Consider the following 21,246-nt stretch of genomic DNA (forward strand, 5'->3'; position numbering starts at 1 on the left):
CAGTTGCTCCACAGCATGTGGGATCTTCCTGGACCAGGGATCGAACCTGTATCCCCTGCATTGGCAGGCGGATTCTTCACCACCGTGCCACGAGGGAAGTCCCTGTAAGTTTGTTTTCTATGTCTGTGAGTCTGTTTCCATTTCACAAGTGAGTTCATTTATATATATTTTAGATTCCACATATGTGATATCATGTAATATTTGCCTTTCTCTGTCGGACTAACTTCACTTAGTATGCTAAACCCTGGGTCCGTCCATGGTGCTGCAAATGGCATTGTTTCATTCTTTTCACAGGGAAACTTCTTGAAGAAGTTGTGTATTGCTGTGGTCTCTGTGCCCTCACCCCAGCCTACTCATTCCTCAGTCCACTCCCATCAAGTCTTTGTCCTTAGCTCTCCACCGAAACCTCTCTAGTCAAGATCAATGATGCTCTCCATGTTGCCAAACCCCAGAGCCATTTTTACCTCCTCATTTTACCTGGCCTGTCAGTCTAGTATGTGACCCAGTTAATACTTAATTATTCCTACTTCTTGAAACACCCTCCTCTCTTGGCTTTTGGGATACTGAAATCCTGGGGTTTTCCTACTTGTCGCTGTTCCCACCAGCCTCTTTGCTGGCTCCTCCTCTCTCTGACTTCTACCAGTGCTGCCATGGCCCAGGGCTCTGTCTCAGGGCTCTACTCTTTGTCTACGCTCTTACCTCCTAGGTATAGTTCATCCAATCTCTGGGATTTAGGTACAGTTTACCTACCGTCAATCCCCAAATTAATATCTCCAGCCTCGACCCTATGAGGTAGGAACTGTTATCATGCTCCTTCCACAAGAAAGCAGACACGGGCTGTCAGGCATGAAGGGGCTTCCCCAAGTTGCACAGCTACAAGCAGCAGAGCCAGGATTTGAACCCGGGTCTGTCTGATTCCAGGCCTGTGTTGTCAGCGGCCAGGCTGCCCCACCACCCTCTCCTTCCATCCCAGCTCCAGATCCCACCTAATCCCCAGGGTTTCCTGCACGCGCTGCTCATTCTGGCCTCATGCCTTTTCCCCCCTAGAATGACCGCCCACCACCTCCCTCTGCATCCTCTTCCCTCCCAGGTCTGGTTGGGGGGGATTCTCCACTCCTGAGGTTTATCTGTTCTGGCTTCCTCTGAACTTCCAGGACCTGGGGTCCACCCTAAAGCAACTAAGGGCTCATTTGTATCTCTAAGGTTCATGCTTTCTGAACCCAAGATGGGGGTCCTTGGCCCAAGAACAAGGGCATCTGGGTGACCCTGAAACACAGTATCTGTAACTGGGACTGCCTGGGAAAATGTGGACCATGGGCCTCCATCACTACACACCAGCCATGTAGGGGTCTGAATTATCCAGGGTGGTTTTTATTTTGTTTCCTCTACTAGGCAGTAAGTTCTTGGGGAGAGAGAAACCATGACTTTACCAAATAAGTATCATTTAAAAACAGTGTATGTGTGTGTATGAGATGGGGCTAGAGAAGTACTTCAAAACCCTTTTCTCCTGAGGCCTGGGAGGCCAATGAAGCTTCAGTCTAGAAGTGAGGGAGTTGGTTTAGTTTTCACTGAGGTCACAGAGAGGCCAAGCAGTTCCCACAGGGGCCATTGAGTTCAAAGGCATACTTTGAAGAAATGGGGTGACACTGTGATTGTGAGCGATTTAGAAGAACTGAAAGTGCCCCAAGGGAAGAGATGAGGCCAAGGCCTCTGAGTTGGCGGCACGAAGGGCCGTGTATGGAAAGGGCCTGTGCACTGGCTGAGAAATCGAGACCTGATGTCATGGGCCAAGGACGCGGCCCCTTTCACTTTATGGTGAGCTCGGCCTCGGTCCCCGTGATGCTGGCCTGGGTTCTGCTTCCAGCCCTGCTACTCACTCACCGTGTGACAGTAAGCAAGTCCACTTTGTCTCCCTGGGCCTCAGTATTCTCATCTCTAGAATGAAGAGGTTGAAAAAATAAATGATGGGGTTGTGCTACATCATTTCCAGGCCCTTTCCAGCATCTTGAGTCCATCTGGGGAAATACATCCAGTACTGTCTTACTGGGGATGCCCCTGCCCCAAGAAAGGAAGAGCCTGTTTAACCTGGTCACTCTTATGCAGGCCTCCCAATAAAAGTTCTTTTTCATGTAAAGCAGAGGATGCGCTGGGGCCCAGGAGAGCAGGGCTGTAGATGGTTGAATCTTTATGTTGTGAAGGAAATGGGCCTGCATTGTATCTCCGGGAAAAGCCATAGTTCACCCCCCAACGCTCCAGTTTGAAGGGTTCATCAGAGACCAGGCTTTGGGAGAGGATGCATTTTGCCCTATGGGGATCAGGGGCAGCCAGGGCTAGCCCTTCTCCACCAGCTGGGGCTGCCTCCTTTCTCAGCTCTGGGTCTGAGTGTCCCCACCCCCCAAAAGACAGACTTCTCATCTGGAGGCTGCCAAGCAAGGCAAGCTCCGGGAAGGTGTCACGTCCCACTGAGGTCTGCCCGCCTGGAGGAGAACACGTCTGGAGTCAGGAGGCTGATCCTGACTCCGCAAAGGCTGATCTATTGCTAGTTCTACGCAGGAGGCTGCCCCTGCACACCTGGCCAGGCAGGCACATACCTACTTTTAAGCTGCATGCATTTTAAAAATTTTATCCATTTATTTTTATTAAAGTATAGTTGATTTACAATGTTGTATGAGTTTCAGGTATACAGCAAAGTGGCCACCTGCATTTTGGAAAGTGAAATATGAAATCAGGAGCTTTTAAATCAGAGTCTTCACTCGACTGCTAGAGACAAAACATAAAGGAAGCAGGGGTGACTTGTGTGGGGCCCTTGTCTTGTGCCTGAGTGCTTTGGAGAGGCTGAGTCCCTCTAAATCCATCAGGGACAATGGCCTCAGTGTTCTCCCCCTGCCCCCCACCCCGACTTGCTGCCCTTGGAAGCAGGAGGAGCGGCCCTGGCACCTCCAAGGGCTGGAGGACCCAATAACAGCCTTCAGGTGGTTAAGGCCAACGGCCTCGCCCAAGGACCCCTGATGGACCCACAGCCCACCGTTTAAATTGTTGGGGGGTCAGGATGGCGCCCACCCAGGTCTGGGTCCTGAGCTTGCCAATGCTTTGAAGCAACGCTGCTCCTGAGGGGCAGGCTGAACTATGTCATTCACGGAAGAGCTTCAGAAAAAAAACAGAGGACGTTTTCAGGAACTCCAAGATGGTGGTCAGAGCCCAGAAAATCCAATCTGAAGGTCCAGGCCATTGGGGAGAGAAGAGATGAGACGTGTAAGCAACAGAAGCAGGGGGAGGTCTGAAGGTTAAAGTAATAACGACAGGAATGGTCCATTTGGGAATGGACACAGAGCCCTACCATGAACTGTACCTCCCAACAGGCAGGGTGGGTGTGAGAGGAGGAAGCACAGCCAACGCCGTGCTCACATTTCTTTCTTCTGCTAGCAGGGCGTGACTTGCCTGAGCCACTCAACACGACCCCGTTTCTTCTGCGAAATGGGCGCTCACGGATGGCTCACCCAGAGGCTCAAGTGAGCTCACGAGGTAAGCGTGAGACGGCAGCCCGTGGACCGAACGCCGAGGGGACCGGAGTGTGTGGTTTGGGGACGCTGGTCCACGGCTGCGCCCCCGCTCCCCCTCACACCGTGAAGACGGCGCCTTTTCACCAGCAGGCCATGATTTGGAAAAGTAAAATTCGAATCAGGGAAACCGTCACGCCCACGTCCCATTCGGGCTCGGCTGAGCTCTGTCTCCGTCTGAAGTGACCTTGGCCCTTCCCACGCACATCGTGCCTGGGAGGCCCCGCGTGAGCCCCGTACCTCCAAGCCAGAGTCCCCTCTGAGCCCCGGAGCCCAGGCAGCCCCTTTCCCCTCGGGCCCTTCATCCCCGAACGCAGCGTGTGAACACACGTAGGCAGGCTTCCTGTAGTTTTCTGAAGGCAGGGACCGTGGCGTCTTTCCTCAGGTCTCTCACAGAATGTAGAAAAGGGGGCTTGTGGCAGACCGAACAACGCCTGCAGACATACGGACGATGCAACATGGCTTCCTGGTCTTAGCTGCCAAGTTTTAATACTAGCCTTTCCCTCCTTCATCCAAATTCCTATCAGCTGGCCTCAGTTGTCTCACAAAGATCAGTGCCCATGGTCATCTTCTGTAAACTATTTAATAAATACTTCACTTTACATTGGTGTAATAATGTAAATTTTTACATGATAAATCCACAGGAAACAAGAGCCACCAGCAGTGGTAGGATCAGAATACTTTAATAAGATATCAGTGTCAAAATACATTTCCTTATAAAGTTAAGCTCCCGTATAGTAATAATGTTGTCAGTAGGACTTTGACAATATAATAATGTTCATAAAATCATTACGTTGATAGGTAAGGTTAATATGAAGCTTGGAATATTTTTCAGAGTGTTTTAGTAAAACTGCAAGGGTAAAATGCCCTTAATGCTGAGGCAAACACACAGAGAAAATCAAACACCAGCGCCTACACATCAGTAACCCTTCAAGTTCTGCCGCCTGCCGTGCGTGAGGCAGGGCTGTGGTGCTGAAGTATGATTTGAGCAACACAGGGACTAGATAATTTTTCTTTCGAAATTTATATTTTATTTTGTTTTGCTGTGGGCAGTAAGTCCATCCAGGCTTACCAATTCTTAGCTTGCTGTGTTTTGCTTTGTGTGTTTCTAGAAACTTCTTCATTGTATCCATGACAGAAAAGCTCCATGTGATTGGTATTTTGAAAACAAATATCATCCCTCTTACCTGGTGAGTTACAAGACGCTCTGAGAACACTGTTTTCAGTGCTTCCTGCCTATATACGTTGCTTCTGGGGACAGACCTCAGGGAGGGCCAGAGGCCGCCCCTGGAGGTCTGCTCGCTGCACCTTGGCCTTGCAGGACAATCTGATGGCCTGGCTGAGGAAGCAGCATGAGGATGAGGCTGGTCAGGACCAGGGACCCCCTTTCTGCACCCCCCTCAGTCCAGCTCCCCGAGCTCCAAGGTGGTGAGCTGGGAGGACGTGGACTGGGTTCCTATACCGTTTCCAAATCCTCATGTTCGTTCATGAATTTCCATCTAAACCATTTCAGGTAGTTCTAGAAATATCCAAATGTGCCACATGAAAGACCACGAGCATCACATAGTTCAGTGCACTTGAAGGGCTGGCAACAAAACCTTAAGAGTTAAAGCGCTTCCCCTCCCTCAGATCTGCCCCCGCCCCTGACGTGCCATCAGACCCTCTTGGCAGCAATAATAATACATACATACATACATAATACATACAGAACACGAGGAGAGGACAGCGCGCAACGCTCCCACTTCCTGCTTTCCGGATTTGTGTCACGCTTACGGCGTATCCCGAAAGCAAAAAGCCAACAGAGAGAGACCTTGAGCGGGGTTAGTACAGGCCCGTGGGAGTTCTGTACAATTCTGCAGTGTCAGCAACACCAGGAAAAAGATTAACAGCTTAAAAAAGATCTTAAAGTGATTTTGTGAGCAGGATTCCATTTCCGTTTCTAAGTTTTTAGATATTACAAAGTACCCATATATATGATAAACACTTAACCCAGATATAAATTTTCTTTTTAAAAAACTCAGTTATGTTTTTGAATAATAATAATTAAAAAAAAAATCCACCAAATGCGGGGAAAAAACACCAGTTTAGGAAAAGTCATACTGTGCAACTTTCACAGATAACCACATACAATGGAGTTCACCCTTCACATTTCCTTTTTTTCCTAAAAGTCATATCAAAATTAGAGCAAAGAGTTGGCGAAAAAAAAAAAAAAAAAAAAGACTGAAATTTACAATACAGTGATTAGTTTTTAAAAAAGAAAGGAGGAGGGCTGAGAGACAGAGGCCACATATCAAGCTTAGAAAGCAAAATTATTTTGTTTCTCTTTGGCAACAACAAAATCCTTTTAGTTAAATAAAGCCAAAGCTTTCCCTAAAGGAGAACAAACATACACCAAACTTGTTAGTATGAATATTGTGTGTGTGGTGTGTGTGTGAGAGAGACAGAGAGACTGTGAATAATATAAATTAGAAGTAACTGAAGTTGGGGAAAGAAAAATCTTATAAAATTTAAGAACATTTCCATTGACAGAGCAAAACATAGCAGGTAAAACAATTATATTTTAAAAATATGAATAATAAAGTGAGCATCTTCAGAAAAAGGCCACTACTTGGTAACCTGGGCAAGTTTGCCAGGTAAGTATATCTCGTAAAAAGTGTGTTGGTGTTAGAAATACCTAGTTGCAAAAAACAGACGGAGAACGTGAAGCTGGTGGGACAGCGTGGGAAGGGGTGCCTGTCGGTGGGCAGCCCTGGCTCAGGTGGCCTGGTCCAGGGCTCTGAGGAGGTCCCCTCCTTGTAGGAGCGTGGAGCTTCCTGGGACAGGAACGTTCACCTCACAGTCATATCTGGTCAATTCCGGCAGCAGGTAGGGCTCAAACGAGGGTCTGAGAAGCCGGCTTGTCACGCCTGAAAGAAGAGTTAGTATCGTTATTTTAAAAACCCTAAATCAAACATTTGGAAAAGGGTGTATCCCACAAGAGGCTAGCAGGGATGAGATGCGTTCCGAGAGAGCAAGAGGCATTTCTCGTTTTCGTGACTCGGGTGCAGGAGGGGCAGCCCTCATTTCATTCTTTCTTCAGTGTTGTCGTTCTCTAGTGACCTTCCCCGTGCTCAGAGCAGGAACCCAGCAGAGAATGTGTCTGCCTCCATGCCATCTCATCAGGTGAGAGGGGTATAGTGCACAGAGCAGACAGAGCAGGGGAGGGTTCAGAGGACAGGGAGGTTGGGTAGAAGGAGCCCCCGAGAAGGCTTCCTGGCCTGGGAGGTGGAGGCGTGAGCCAGTGCCTGGACAAGGCTCAGGGTTGCCAACTGACCTGTGCACCAGCAGCCGGAGGAAAGGCCGAGTGAGAGAGGGATTCTGAGCCACTGGTGCCTGCACACACTTGCACATTTACAAGCACTCATACAATACTTGCATATATACACGTGTGTGCATGCACACACACGCACACACACATGGGTCCTTCAAGGGCCTGACTTTCACTTTCAGGATCCCCACCCTTGGCAGCTCCTCCTTCTCTCCAGCTGAGAAGGAAGATAAGGGGAAATTTCCAGCGCCCACCCCACTTCCAGGGAAGAGAGGGCCCGGGTGCCTGGAGGTGGACCTGGAAGCCCTTCATGTGCCCCAGTAAGGTGAGGTGCCCACCTTGCCTTCCCCTGGCTCATCTGCAGCACCTGATCCCAGGGCCCTCTCTCCCCCCAGCCCCCAGACCAGCCGCTCCCCTCGCTCAGCCTCGCTCCCGGATGGACGTGGACGGGGCGGGCCTCACGCCCCTCTGCAGCCCCACAAGTAGCGACGGATACTTGCTCACCATCCCTTTCTAATCCCCCTTTCTTTTACTCACCCTGAGAGATGACCTGAGTTTAAAAACGAATATTACTTTCCCCTGAAAAGAATGAGTTTCCATTCAAGGAAACTCGTGGGTTCACAGCAGGGATCATAAAGCTGGCTCCCACTTAGACACGAACTCCACACTGCACGCAAGCCTCTTATTTAAACGTGCGGCCCGCTCCGTCCTCCAGCTGGTAATGAGCAGCATTTTAGCCCAGGACTGTCTTGTGACTCTACAGCCTGGACTCTGAAGCACTCAACAGCAGTTTGCCCCAAATCATACTGCTGAGGAAATTACCCTCTTTTAGGGCAGGGGTCCGGCATGTTTCACCCAAACTACAAATTACGTTTACGTTTAAATAGCAACCTTTTTGTGACAACATCTATATCTCACAAGACGGTATCAGACTAAGGTGGCCCAGGGTAGAAGGCAGGCATCAGCTGGCCAGTCATCCTAGAAAGCGCGGTCCAGCAGGGCGACCCTCCCAGTGCCAGCCGGGCCACCCTTCCAGCAGCACATCCTCAGCTCAGCTCCTGCCTGAGCTCAGTGATGCCCCTGGTAGGTCAATGCATCAGGCATGACGGTAACATGAAAAACTGAGCAAAAGGCACAGGCTCTGGGGCTCTTAAGGTGGAAGAACCCTGGGTGTCACCTGGTCATTGGCGGGTTCCTTCTAAAGCCCTGTAGACACATGGCCTTCCAGTCCCTGCTGCAGCACTTGGGGGAAAGGAGGGCTCGCCCCTCTCGAGGCAGCTGCCTCTTCGTGAGCAAGTTCATCCTCGTGCTGAGCTGAGACCCGCCGCCCTGTGCATCCCTTGGCCCGCACCCCCCCCACACTCAGCAGGCCCTGGCACGGCGCGCCCGTTCCTGAGCACACCCACCTGACACCTTGTGAGCTGCTGGTAGGCTGTAGTCCTGGTAGGGAGGCGCGTAACAGTGTGGGGGGAACCCACTCTTGGCGTTCTCCCCGGGGCTCATGGCAGAAGGTGGCTGCGGCGGTGTTAAGTGTCTCAGGGGCTGGCTCCCGCCCCTCATGGGATTTTGGATGAACTCATCTGAAAGGTCAATGTCAGAGGGTGAGGGGAGAGACCATGATGCACCCCCAGATGGAGCCTGGAGATTTCTGACAGTATCACCGGTGCCAGAGTGGAAAGGGGGAGGTGGGGCAGAGACACCGTCCTGCCCTAACAAGGCTCGGAGGGGCAGGCGAGGCAAGTGGTGCGGGAGTGAGGAACCAGGGGGGCCCCGAGCCCCAGCTCCCCTGGAGGCCCAGGCCAGTGCTCACCACTGGGGACGTTTGCCCTCGGCAGCTTGTCCGGCATCAAAGGGCAGTTCCCACCGCCCCTGAGACTCTTCATCCTTTTCCACATCAAATGTGACATGCTGCTGCCTGCTGGGTCCCCCTGGGTGTGGGAAGCGCAGATGTTGAGGGGAGAGGCCAGAGAAGTAGGTCCTCAAACTGCGTCGGGCTAAGGTGGGCACTGCTCCCGCTGAAAGGCCGCCCCCACCCCTCCCAGCTGCCCCGGGCAGGCACTCGGGGCCCTGCCCGCAAGCCTGGATATCTGCACTCAGCCCCAGCTCCCACCTGGCCTCCCCCAGGGCTGCGCTCACCCCACTCACGTCTTGGAAGGCTTGCTCCTCGTACTCCAGCTGTCGCTTCAGCTTCAGCTTGTTGGAGAGGGCGACCATGGCCGGGCTCATCACGTCTGGGCCCTGAGGCCCGACGCCCTTTGCAGACCTGCCAAGCCCAAGAGAGTGGGCGTGAGGGAGTCTGGAGCCCCTACACCTAGGGCCCTCCTGGAACGAATACGTATGACTGTGGTGGCTCTAAGACCCCCAGGGCAGAGTCCTGGAGGAGGGGCAGGGGGCCTGAGGACCCGGGTTGTGGCTCTCCTCCCTTCCTCAGTGTCCTCCACCTGGTGAGATGCGGATGGTTCAGCTCACCTGTGCCTCCCTCCACACGTGCCTGCCTGCCCAGCTGTACCCCAGGCAGCCTTCAGTCCTGGCCTAGTCTGTGGCTGCCCAGCTGGGTGACAGCAGTCTTTGGGAGGGCTGCTGCTGCCCACTGAGGACCAGGGAGGGCACTCTGTAAAAGGCAAGGGCCCCAGGGAAGCCTGACCAATGGGCCCTGGGAGCTTGAGGTCCCATTCCAACCATGTGACAGCCCAAAGCGCTCGCAGTGGTTGGAAGGGACTTGGGGGGGCGGGGACACTGGACGAAGCTGGGAGAAGGCAGGATAGGGAGGGTGATGCTGGACCGTGGCATCCAAAAGCAGGGGCGTCTTTTTTCAAACAGGCTTCCACGACTGAACCGAGGAGCATCCCTCCATGTTGTGCACGGGGGTGCTCTGTGGCTCAGATTATGAGCTCTGCATTAAAAAAGGCACTCTAAGGGGTGGTCCAGAGGGACCCTGGACAAGCCGCTCCTCTCCCTCTCCCTGTCCACAGGCCCCTCTTGGTCTCCTCCAGCCCTGATAAAATGTGTCCCACTTGAGGCCTCACATACCTTGGGGCAAGTCCCCTAAAACCCAAGCTCTTAGAGTTCAGAGAAGGACTAAGTGGAGTATCAGGCCACTGTGCAGTGGGAGTTGGTGATGGGGCAGGGGGCCTTTCAGGGCCCCAGACCTCCTCTTCGTGGGCACCTGTCCGTCCCCTCCCTGTGCAGCACAGCCTTCGCCGAAGCAGCCAAGGGTCTCTGCCACTTACCTCTTCTTGAACATGGAGAGATGGGGTGCAGTGATGGGGGGCCCCATCGGTGATGCTCCCAAGGACTCCGCGGGCCGATCTTCACCAGGCCACTTCGTGGGCCCCAACTGTAATGGCGGGTCAGGCGGCCACTGTGTGTTGGATCTGCCGCCCATGGAGGAGAGAGGGGTACAGGTCTGGCCACAGCACTGTGGCAGGGACACCTTGCTCCCACCGTCAAAGAAGACGAAGGACACGGGCCGCTGCTCGGGCTCTATCTTCTTGCCTTCCAGCTGCTGCTGATACTTGTCCAGGAGGAAGGGGCTGGGAGAGGCCATCGGGGCCAGTGGCTGGAAGATGTTCGACATGGTACTGAAGCAGTGCTGGGTGGTGGACTGGGGGGTCTCTGGCAAGAGACTCTCCTCGGGACAGATGGGACTGAGCTGGAAGTCCTCCCCATCCATGGGGATGTAGGGCGCCAGAGTCTCCAAGTCCAGCTCATTGAAGTCCGTCTGAGAAGACACAGGCCCCAGGCAAAGCAGCTCAGCAGTTGGCACTGCCTCAAAGATACTGTTCAGTCTCAGGCCCTCGTCCCTCCCCACCACCCTGCCCCTGCCAGAGGCATTCCACCCACACAGCCTGACAGTGCTAAGGCCTTTAGGGCCCAGGAGAAGAAAACTCAGATGTGTCTACCACACGTGCCGGGTCTTCTGACAAGTGCCGCCAGCCTTCCCTGCATCTCCTCCCTTCGTCAGCCTGGGCCACAAATCCCCAGCCATCTGAGTCTCCACTCAGTCATCCTTTCACACACCGTCACCACCCCCATCCAGCCCAAAATGCTCTCCTGTCTCCTGATACAAACCCTGCCTTCACTCGCACAGTTTGGGCAAGCCCCACCTCTTCCAGGAAGCCATCCCTGCCTACTCCAGGGAGCACGATGGCTCCCGGGGTGGGGGCAAGGGCAGCTTTGTCCTCATCTCCCTCACGTGCCCAGGGTTTATGTGTGGACTGCTCGTGGGATAACCGTGGCCCAATGCTACCTGTGGGACCTTCATTCTGATCAACAAGGACTCAGAGATGGACCCTCAGGTTCCCAGTATCATGATGGGTCCCATGGGGAATTCTCACAAGCAGACGCAGAAAAAATACACGTTTCAGCCCTCACTGGAGGGATACAGCTGATGAATGATTACAACTACATGAAATGGCTAAAGAGTATTTGGTTATAACTGTCTGCTTCTGCTAAGTAATAAATCTTCTTGGAGTTCAGAAAAGAAAGTGCAGGGTTGAAATAGGGAAAGTTTTGTAGAATAAAGATACTAACTAAGGAGGCAAGGCAGAAATTTGGATGAATAACCCAGACTAAGACAAATGGGGATGAGTGATTTTCCTTTGGGTTTTGTGACACACATACCCATCCACCCACACCCTAGCTTGTTTACACAGGCTTTACAAGAACGTTTGGCCTTATGTAATATGTTTCTGAAAAGTTACATGTAAACAAAAATTTGTCAGATGTCATTTTCAAATGCATTTAAAATAAGTTATTTCAAAGAATCCTAAAATGAAAATGTTTGTAGAGGGAATAATTGTTCCCTATGCTTATAAAAGTCTTATACATCTGGGTACGCTTTTGAACTGCAGGGCTCCTAAAGAAAGGTTCAGTTCAGCTGTAGTTTTGGTTTTCATGAGCACTAAGAAATATCCAAGTTAGCAGGACATAAAAATATTGAGAGTTAAAAGTAGAGGAACTGGATTTGACATGGGTAAAGCAGAGGGTAGAAGTGGGAGAAGCAGATGACCACAGGCTCCGTTTCCCTGCACCCTCACCCAGTTAAGGGACTGTGGCCTTGGCCAAGCATTCCCACTAGTCTTTGCAACAGAGGGCTGAGGCTGCAAGAGCAGACTTGAGCCTTCACTGCCAGCAGCTGGCAGGCCTGCTGTGCCACCCCGATCTTCTCCACTGCCACCTACCTGGGTGTTGCACTGGTCCTTCGCCTCTGTATCCATGGCAAAGAGCTTTTCGATTGCTTCAATCTTCAGGTCGTCATCCAGAGATGTGTAATAGTCTCCAGGGCTGCTGGGCTGGGGGCCAGGAAGGAAGGCAACCAAGTCAAGGCTCCGGCACTGGTTTCCCCAGAAGTCCAGGGTGGAAGGAGACACACATTTCTGGAGCCACAGATTCAACTCCATTCCACAGAACAAGAATTTGTAAAGAGGTCGCTCCCTATGAGCTGTGTGAACCTGAGCTCAGTCCCCTTGTCACAAAATGAGGCTGCCTTGAAGAGCAAACAGGACAGAGGCATGGCTGGCTGGGCTCTGCAAACTGGGTGGCTCTGTGCCCCCAGCAGGGTGGTCACTGCCCTGCATGGGGACTGAGCTCGGGGCTCACAGCTGTGTGCCGCTTGGCCCCTGTCTTCAGGGACCTTATCACATAGATGGGGGTGGGGTGGGTACCGACAGCAAGCAAACAGCGCTAACATGTGGCAGGTAAGCATCACAGCCACCCTAGGGGCTCCAGGATAACCCGAGAGGAGGAGGGCCGTACTTGGGTCTGGCCTGTCCACTCAGCCATCCGGCAGCAGCCAGAGGAGGAGCCCACCCTCTCCATGGCCTCAACCCAAGGCGGGGCTCACCGTGGAGCAGCTGCTGCTGCTGCTGGTGGCACTGGGGGTGGTGCTCCCTGGGGCGGCCGCCTGGGGCACAGTGAAGGCGGGCAGGCTCCCGGCCTCACTGTGGGCGCCGTGGCTCCTCAACTCTCCGGCCCACTGCTGGCCTGGGGGCAGGATGGCCTTGCCATAGGCTGAGGACTCCTCAAAGTTCTGGCTCCCTGTGGAGACAAGGGCCTGGCTAGGTTAGCACCCACAAACGCTGGGCTCACCCCCAGGGCAGAGAAAGGGCAGAGAAAGCGCAGAGGATGCACAAGCGATCCTAAGAGGGTCTGCAGCGTGCCTGGGGCTAGGCCCCCAGTGTGCTGAGGCTTACCTGGGACAAAGGGGTCTTCAACTGGGGCTGTGCGTCACTGTACAGACCCCCTTTAATGGGAACACCCTCCTGGCCTCCAGCCTTTAATTTTCAGAGACTAAGTGTATTAGGAGCCACTCTGCCCTGAAGGGCAATCCCGAACACAGAGGAGGAAGTTACGAAAACAGGGCAATGTGCCTCATTACGGCCACGAAACTGGGAAGCAGTGTAGCTCCTTGTCCCAGGGCTGCCCTTTGTGATTCTCTGAAATCACTGTTCCCCCGTGGCCTCCCGAGAACACGTCTAACGGGGCCACGCCAGGCCCGAGCAAGCACAGGGAGGTGCGGCTAATCCTTGAGCAGCCACGGTAAGGCTGGGGGTGACTGTGGTGGGCTGCAACACGGGGAGGAAGGGGCTTCCACACACACAGTAAGAGGCAAGAGCTGAAAACTCTGCTGGGGCCACCAGGATTCGCATCCCCACGGCGGAGGCAAACGTGTAAAGAAGAGCATTCGAGGGCTTACTCCCGGGCCTGAATCTTTTCTCCACCCACATTTCTGGAATTTCCCCCAACATTATCTCAACCTAGCAGCCCTCTGCCTAAACAAGCAATCTGTCCTTCAAGGCCCAGGTAGAGACCTGCCCTCTCCGTGGACGTATGCCCATGGCCTCAGAGCAGATGCCTTGCTGCCCCGCTCTCGTCTCAGACTCCCACTGCCCGCAGTGGAGACTCGGCCAGAGCCCCACCGGACTCAGTGCCTTACAAGGTCAGAAACAGGACGGTCTTAAGCCGTGGGGAGTGCACGTGCTCAACACAGGGACTGGTCGCTAACGGGTGACTGGCAAGACTCAGGAAAGGCACATGACAGCTCTGCTGAAGGAAGACCTGTGGCCAGGGAGGCCTCTCCCACCCCCCAAGAGGGGTCGACGGGCCCCGTCTGGGCTAAGAAGCACCCACCGAAATCCAGAGAAATGATGGCATCTCCCGCGGTGGGTGCCAGCTGGGCCAGCTCCTCGGGCTCCTCTTTCAGCTTGGTGAACAGGAAGTCGCTCTTCTCGGACACAGCCGCCTTGCCGCTGTTGTCAAAGATGCTGTTCATGGTCATCAGGTGCGGCTTGAATGGGGACTCCGTCTGGTCCATGGAGAACACCACATCGTTCTTCTCGATCTCACTGTTGGGATGAGAGGGAGCTTCAGACCTTCCACATTTTCCAGCAAAACCCTTTTGCTCTCCCAGACACACAGAAGCCCTGATAGCTAAGCCTCTCAGACCGAAACGTGGGTAATGGGACATGTGCTGGCATTCTATAAAGCACCATGCCATGCAAGTTTGGAGTCGTAGAGCTAGCGATGCTGAGAGTGGTCTCTGAGAATGTATCTGTCTTGGATGCTGTTTTAATACTGTACGTGGGCTGTGTGGTGCACACGAGACTTGAAGGCTTTTGCTTTTGTTTGTTTCACCTCAGCAATGACTTTCTCCAGCTTTTTTCTCAGGTGCTACAGAGCGAAGGTGTTACATCTTCTCCCAAAAAGTGGTGGTTCTCTTCCCTTGGTCCCCATTTAGAAAACACTTATTAAGTGACGACTAGTATTCTAGCTGCCTCCCCATAAGGGTCAGAGGCATGACAGATGACAGACAAGGGGGAAGGGGCAGAAAAAGCCCTCCAAAGGGGAAATCCCAGTGTCCTACTGTTCCCAGGACATCCGCCACAAAGAGCTCACAGATGTGGTGCCTGGGTTCTGAGAGGCTTGGTGTTCCTGGGCTGCGTCCTCATTCTTGGGAGCACCCTGCACCCCACCCTTGTGGCCCCCCGGCCCTTACACGCTCACCTCAGGACGTAGTTCACACACATGATGCACTGGGGCTGCAGGTTGCGAGGGTTGTAGATGACCGTCCCCTGCGTCTCCAGCCACACGTAGCCCCCATGCTTCGCAAGCATCCGGTACTGGCTGCTCACCACCTGACCCTTGGTGCACACTAGGGGAGCAGAAATGGGGCCTGAGGTCAGGAAGGTGGGGGAAGGAGACCCCATGGGGAGGGCAGCGTGCGGAGACAGATGGGGGAGACTGAGCTGTATGGGCGCTCAGAGCATCTCGACCAACTCTCCGTGTTAAACGTGGGGAAAGTGGTCCAGAGGGGCTGGCTGACTTCCCTAGGCTGTCTGTGAGGGAGTGGCCCTTGCCAAGCCCTTGACAAACTGGCTCACCCCGGCTCAGCTGGGGGCAAAAACCAAGAGCAGCACCTGCCCTTCTTTCCCCACAAGGTCAATGGGAGGAAGGAAGCCACTCCACGGGGTGTTGGCTGCATCTAAATGGGCACCCAGGGAACGGGGAGCCCCCTCTGCCCCACGCTGCAGGCGGCCGGGTACTTCCACGCGGCGCGGAGGATGCCTGTCCTCGGGCAGCCGTTCCTAGCAGCCCACCGTCCATACTCTGCTTGTGAATATAGGCAGTTAAAAAAAAAAAAAACAGATATCCTTGATTGTTCCTGGTCATCTGTCAGACCTGCCACCTGTGGGGCCACAGAAGGTTTGTGACCCACAGCAAAGGCAGAAGCAAGCCCCCCACGTCCCCAGCTGGGGCTGAGGCAGCGCTGGGCCCCAAGCAGCCTCCACATGCAGCCTCTTCGGAAGCCTTGGTAAGTCCTCCCAGCTGCCCGGCTAGGCTGCCCGCGTATGACTTCTTTCCTCTTCCAGAATGTTCTAAATGTCCATTTAACATTTGTTTTACTCTGTAAAAAAATCTGGGAAAGGGCCCTGCATCCCAGATTGTCCTCTTCCCCAGTCCAGAAGGCTCTATCTGCTCCCATTAAAAAAGAATCAACAAGTCCCTTTAAATGAAAGCTTACTAACGTTAGAATTTCTGATAGCTTTCTGAACTGCCCATGTACTTTCATTCTTTGGGAATTCATTTTTCTGAATCCCAGCCTCAGAAACCCCCAAATCGCAGAGAAAGAAGCATGCTGGCAGTATTAGGAAATCTTGGTTTTGGTTTCCTCCTCTGCAAAATAGGGCATTGATGATGATAATCGTAGTAGTGATATTATTATGAGCCCCCAGTATTCCACAAGCTGTTTGTGCTGAGGACCAAATCTGCCTGCCTGGCTTATCAGGTACAAAAATGTTGGCTGAATGTCACTGACAAGTGCTGTATAGGAAAAGCCCCTCGGCCCCAAAGTTACTAACACGCATAGTGCCCAGGCCCTGTCACATCTATAGGACACGTCTGTTGATAATGTCACGAGGGGCCCTGTGGGAGAACATGCAGACTTTCTGTAAATGCTGCGAATCTCCCCACTTTTCCTTGTAGGCTTGTGAACCACTCTCCATTCACTACCCCTGCACGACTGAGGAATGCAGCTTGGTTCGTACTAACGCTGCTTGTAATCCTTTACATTTATGTTTTTCTTGGCACATTTTGCCCTGTTCATAAATCTAACAAGCACCTCCAAGGTACAGGAAGCACTGTAACTTACACGTGCAGAGTGTTTTGCAGGGTTCAAAACCGTCTCATAAGATAAATTCATTTCTGCAAAGGAATTAGAGCAGTGCCTGGCACCTACGGCATCCACAGGACCAGTGGCAGCATCACGTCACCTACTGTGCAATAACACCACCAGGTATTATTATTATCCCTGGCTTCCATCTGAAGAAACTGAGCCTTAGAACTACTGAAGTGATTTGCTGAAAGGCCCCCTCAGTGAAAACAGTAGACAGGAGTCTAGTCCAAATTACAGACTCCTAAGTTTTTTCAGTTTGGTTTGCATTTTTTAAAAAACCAACTTTAGTGAGGTTTAATTTACCTTCAATAAAAAATGCACCCATTTTAAGCTTATAGGTCAATCGGTTTTGACAAATGTACAGACCCTTGTAACAGTTACCACAGTCAAAAGTACAGAACTTTCCATCATCCAACCTCCCAAATTTCTTATACCTCTTGACAGTCAATCCCTACTGCCACCCCTGGTCCCAGGCAACCACTGATCTGTTTTCTGACACTATATATGATCTTCTCTCCATTCGCATGTAAGTGGGAGCACAGAAGAACTCTTTCATGTCTGCCTTCTTTTCATCCAGCATGTTTCCCAGAGCCCTCATGTTCTTGTTGGTATTCCTGGTTTGCTTTTAATTGCTGAGTAATATTCCACTGCATGAAGATACCATAATTAGCATCTCCATACACCTGTCAATGGTCAGTTTTTGATCATTGTGAATAAAGGTGCTATAAACACCTGTGTACACATCTTCATATGGACATACAGCATGGGTGCAGCTAAGGGCACAGGGCTGGGCCGTATGTTAAGTACGTGTTTCCTTTATAAGATAAGGCCAAGTGGTTTTCCAAACTGGTTATATCATCATCGTCTAATCTTTTTAATAAAATCCTGTGCTGTAGGGAAGACAGATATCATTTTTTAACATGAGGGAACTAAGGCCAGAGGGATTGTGACCTGCTTTACATCACATGGGACAAGAGTCTGGGCTACAAATACACAACAGTCTTGTGGCCCCCAGTACAGCGCCCTCCTACTACATTCCCCGGGGCGACACTTCACTGGGAAGACTGAATTGGTGGTTGCTGCTGTCCTAAACCATCATGGACTCCTCGGCCAAAGAAATAACTCCGTCCTCCCTCTTCTCCCTTTATCTGCCCCATTGAGGCTGCTTCGCTCTAGCGACATGATTCTTGCACAGTTTCAAGTGCCTGGAGTTAACTTATTTATTAACTTATTAACTTATTCTTAATGCAGACAAGATTCAGGGCTCTTATCCTTTTTCATTAAACAGTGCAGTGTAGCAAAGGTTTTTAACTGCATTTCTAGCAACTGCAGGCGAGGGCCTGCTCTGTCAGTAGAATATAATTACGCCAGCTTTCTAATCATCTGCTCATTAATGCCAGCCTTGGTGAGGGGCCTGCTACTTGGTAGATAGGCTTTTTATGGCCTTTAATCTTGTTTTCCTAAGAGCACATAATGTCCTCACACAACAAAGAGAAACCAACCCCCCTTCCCCCAAACCCTTACCCTCTGAGGGTAACAATGTATAAATTACTAATCCATTTGGAAATGATGGCTTTCAATTATCTAAACCTGGTTTGAGGCCTGAGCTTCTCCAGTAATTTCAACCATAAACCTGCACAGGCTGACACACATACGTGCATAGATTTGGGACGCTGGTGTGTAAACCTGGGCCAGCCTCAAGCCTGGGCCTCCAGTTATTCCACAGGATGAGTGTGGGTCTGTGGTGCAACTTTATCTGCACAAACCCAACGAGAGAGAGAGAGAGAGAGACAGGGACAGGCAGAGTCAGAGGGACAAAAAGAGAGAGAAAGAGACAGGTTGAGATAGGTAGAAAGATTGAGAGAAGAAAGGGAGAAAAAGAGGGAAAGAGAGACAGAAATAGATACTTCTGTTTAGCTGGCATTAACCCAATTTCCAACTCATGCAGATTTCCCTTTGCTGGATTCAGGCTCGCTGGGTAGGAGCCTCTGAGCTCAGAGCTGCTTTGCTTGGCTCCATCAGGGGACGAAGGGAACCTGTGAATACTATTTGGGCTGTGAATTACCTTTAAGTGTGCCTAATGCTTAAAAACACACATTCAATAAAAAGCACCATATTGCCCCTGGATTTAGCAGAAAACTAATATGACAATATTTTACCCCAGCTCTTTTTTAAGGACCAAAGATTTTCTAAGAGAAGGAAAAAAAAAAAAATCCTTTTGATAGGCCTAGTGAGAAGCCATCATTTTTGCTCTCTTTGACAGTAGTTTCCTCCACTTTCCCACCTCAGAAGATAAAATACAATACTGTCCTGCAAGAATTCCCAGAAACTTTTGCTACTGTCCCCTACTTTGACTCACCTTTGGCTTGAGAAGGAAGGCTAGGCTTTTCCCCAGTTTTACATCTAAAGGAGGGAAGCCCCAGAAAGCCGGGCATCTGTGGGTAAGCTGGGCCAGAGCCAGGTTCCTGAGTCCCAGCATTAGGATGACTTTGGGAGCTGAAACCACCACAGACCAGAAAAGCCTGGGGAATCCCAGAGTGGAGGCTGGAGCCACATCCTACAATTTCAAAGCTGGGGCAGGCTAGGGCTAGGTTAAGTCCATGGGCACACAAAAGTACCTCCACCTCCTTTTCCCATCCCTGGGTCTCTGAATGCTGAATCTGGATTGTTTGTTTTCTTGCCAGAGCGCACAATGAAAAAATTCTTTGAGATATCATTAGGGGCCCTGTTGCACTGTTGGATCACACCCGAAAGCCATGAGGATGAAGCAAAGAAACCAATTAGAGAAGATCTCCCTCCTTAAGAGAATATTAACTGTGCTTCTATACAGCTTGTGGGCTGTGATCTGAACTTCAGCTGTCCTAACCTTGGGATAGATGGATGGAATTAGGATCAATGAACAAATAGCAGCACTTCCATTTTCTTCATTGCCACTCCAAGCCACAGCTAATCCTTGGAGTCCAAGACCAAAAGGGCCACTGGGAATCTTCTCAGACTTACCCATTTTAAATCCTTCTGTAATCCTCTCAGCATCTCCATCTGCACTGGGGGCACTTACTTTGAAGCATTCTTTTCCAAATATATTTTTTGCCCTTGGGTTTATCATTCACTTAGTGCCTGTACTGTACCAAACACTATGTAAGATACTGAGGCTGAAGGTATGAGCCACCTTGCTCCCACGGAGCCCACAGCCCTCCTTCTTCCTCAGAAATGAGATCCCTTAGGGCAGGGATCAATCCTATCAATTTCTATGTCCCCCAGTAGGCCAGGTATTGGATTATAGACCCACAGTCCTTGCATGTTGATGGGCTATATGGATTCAGGAAAATTGTCGTGGATCACCTGCAAATGGGAACCCTTAATTGGGAATATGGTCAGTTGAGTTGCTCTAGAACTGCCCTGTCCACTATGGTAGGCACTAGCCAAGTGTGGCTACTTAAATTTAATTAAAACTAAATTTAAAAACTTCAGTTCCTCAGTGGCTCTAGACATGCTTACTATACAGCATAGGTCACATATGGACCATGCAGATGAAGAACATTACCACTGTAGAAAGTTCTATCGGACAGCCCTGTTGTAGAGTCCTTTCATAATTCAGGTTTTCTTTCAAGCGGCAGGGCACAATTTCCACATGCCATTACTGGGTTGCCTGGACAGCCTCCCCCAACTGAGTTCTCTTGATTCAGCAAGCAAGCTCTTGGAAAACCATGGCCCACCGCAATATATCTACTAAGTTGGTACCGTACAACCTCCGCCTCTCTTTAGCCCACTGCTGCCCCATCCTTCAAGGTCCAACTCAAGCGCCCTGCCTTTTCTTTTCCTGAACTCTCCCAGCCCTCTTCTTCTCTGAATGGATGTGTGTGCTTCTACGGCACGAAACCCAAGCTGATTACATGCTGTCTTGTATTACATCCTATGGGGCTGTTCCATAAAGTTATGCAGACGGCCAACTGCGTGAGCATGCTCAGGGAGGTGGGGAGTGGGGACTGAGATTCAGCCCAACTCCCCCCGCTCCAGGCTGTATGCCTTCCTGTGTGTGTGTGTCTCCTCACAAAAGGGGCCCTTCTAATTTGCATGAGCCTGTCATCCAGGCTGGTGGCAGCCTTGGTTCTCTAACCATCCTGAGGGCATGGGTCTTGTCTGTCACACAACATGGTGGCTCTGTGAAGGAAGTGACTGGATCTTCTCCTTTCTCACCAGTCACACCCCACTCGAGGCCAGATTCCACAGACACATGGGGACTCCTGGAACTTACAGTTCTGGTGACTTCTGGTCATGTTCTCTGAGTCCAGTGCATGGTAGAACTCGTAGGCTGAGCGGCCAAGCAGCTCTTCAGGGTGGTAACCAACCAGTTCTGTGATTCTACATTTTTTAAAAAAAAGCGAGGGGGAAGAGAGACCATATGAATGTGAGCAGGGGCTCAAGGACCTATATCTAGAAGGTAACTCAAATGCACACATGCAGTGAAACCCACTCCAAACTTCCCAGTCATACCATTCATCTAAGCAAAAAAACCCCCAAAAAACAAAAAACCAAAAAACAACGGCAACTACGGATCTACCGAACCTCCACTCTTCCTGCCCTTCCTGAATTGTGTTTGGGGAGGAAGGAAAAATACCTGTTCAGGGGCTCCCTACCTCCCACCCCCAAACAGACACACATGCCTATTCTCCAGTGACCACTGGGAGAGGCTCTCATCGCCCCCACCC

At 51.4% G+C, this 21,246-nt stretch overlaps 1 protein-coding gene across 5 annotated transcripts in view; it reads right to left on the reverse strand.

Moving 5' to 3' along the window:
• Positions 1–4,224: 4,224 nt before the first annotated feature.
• Positions 4,225–21,246, reverse strand: part of EPAS1 (endothelial PAS domain protein 1) — an 85,411-nt gene continuing 68,389 nt past the window's right edge. For 2 of the 5 annotated variants that reach the window (XM_057741267.1, XM_057741268.1), the window contains exons 7-16: positions 20,793–20,899; positions 14,869–15,016; positions 13,996–14,210; positions 12,710–12,903; positions 12,048–12,158; positions 10,095–10,585; positions 9,001–9,127; positions 8,675–8,792; positions 8,271–8,444; positions 4,225–6,463 (exon numbers count right to left, since the gene is read on the reverse strand). In XM_057741267.1, coding sequence (XP_057597250.1) covers positions 6,312–6,463; positions 8,271–8,444; positions 8,675–8,792; positions 9,001–9,127; positions 10,095–10,585; positions 12,048–12,158; positions 12,710–12,903; positions 13,996–14,210; positions 14,869–15,016; positions 20,793–20,899 — 1,837 coding nt within the window. In that variant the 3' untranslated portion in view covers positions 4,225–6,311. Of the gene's footprint in view, positions 6,464–8,270; positions 8,445–8,674; positions 8,793–9,000; positions 9,128–9,157; positions 9,758–10,094; positions 10,586–12,047; positions 12,159–12,709; positions 12,904–13,995; positions 14,211–14,868; positions 15,017–20,792; positions 20,900–21,246 lie in introns of those variants that run through there. The other 3 variants (XM_057741270.1, XM_057741272.1, XM_057741271.1) reach the window with 3 other exon arrangements.

Source organism: Hippopotamus amphibius, chromosome 7, assembly GCF_030028045.1.
Source record: "Hippopotamus amphibius kiboko isolate mHipAmp2 chromosome 7, mHipAmp2.hap2, whole genome shotgun sequence".
Lineage (NCBI taxonomy): Eukaryota > Metazoa > Chordata > Mammalia > Artiodactyla > Hippopotamidae > Hippopotamus > Hippopotamus amphibius.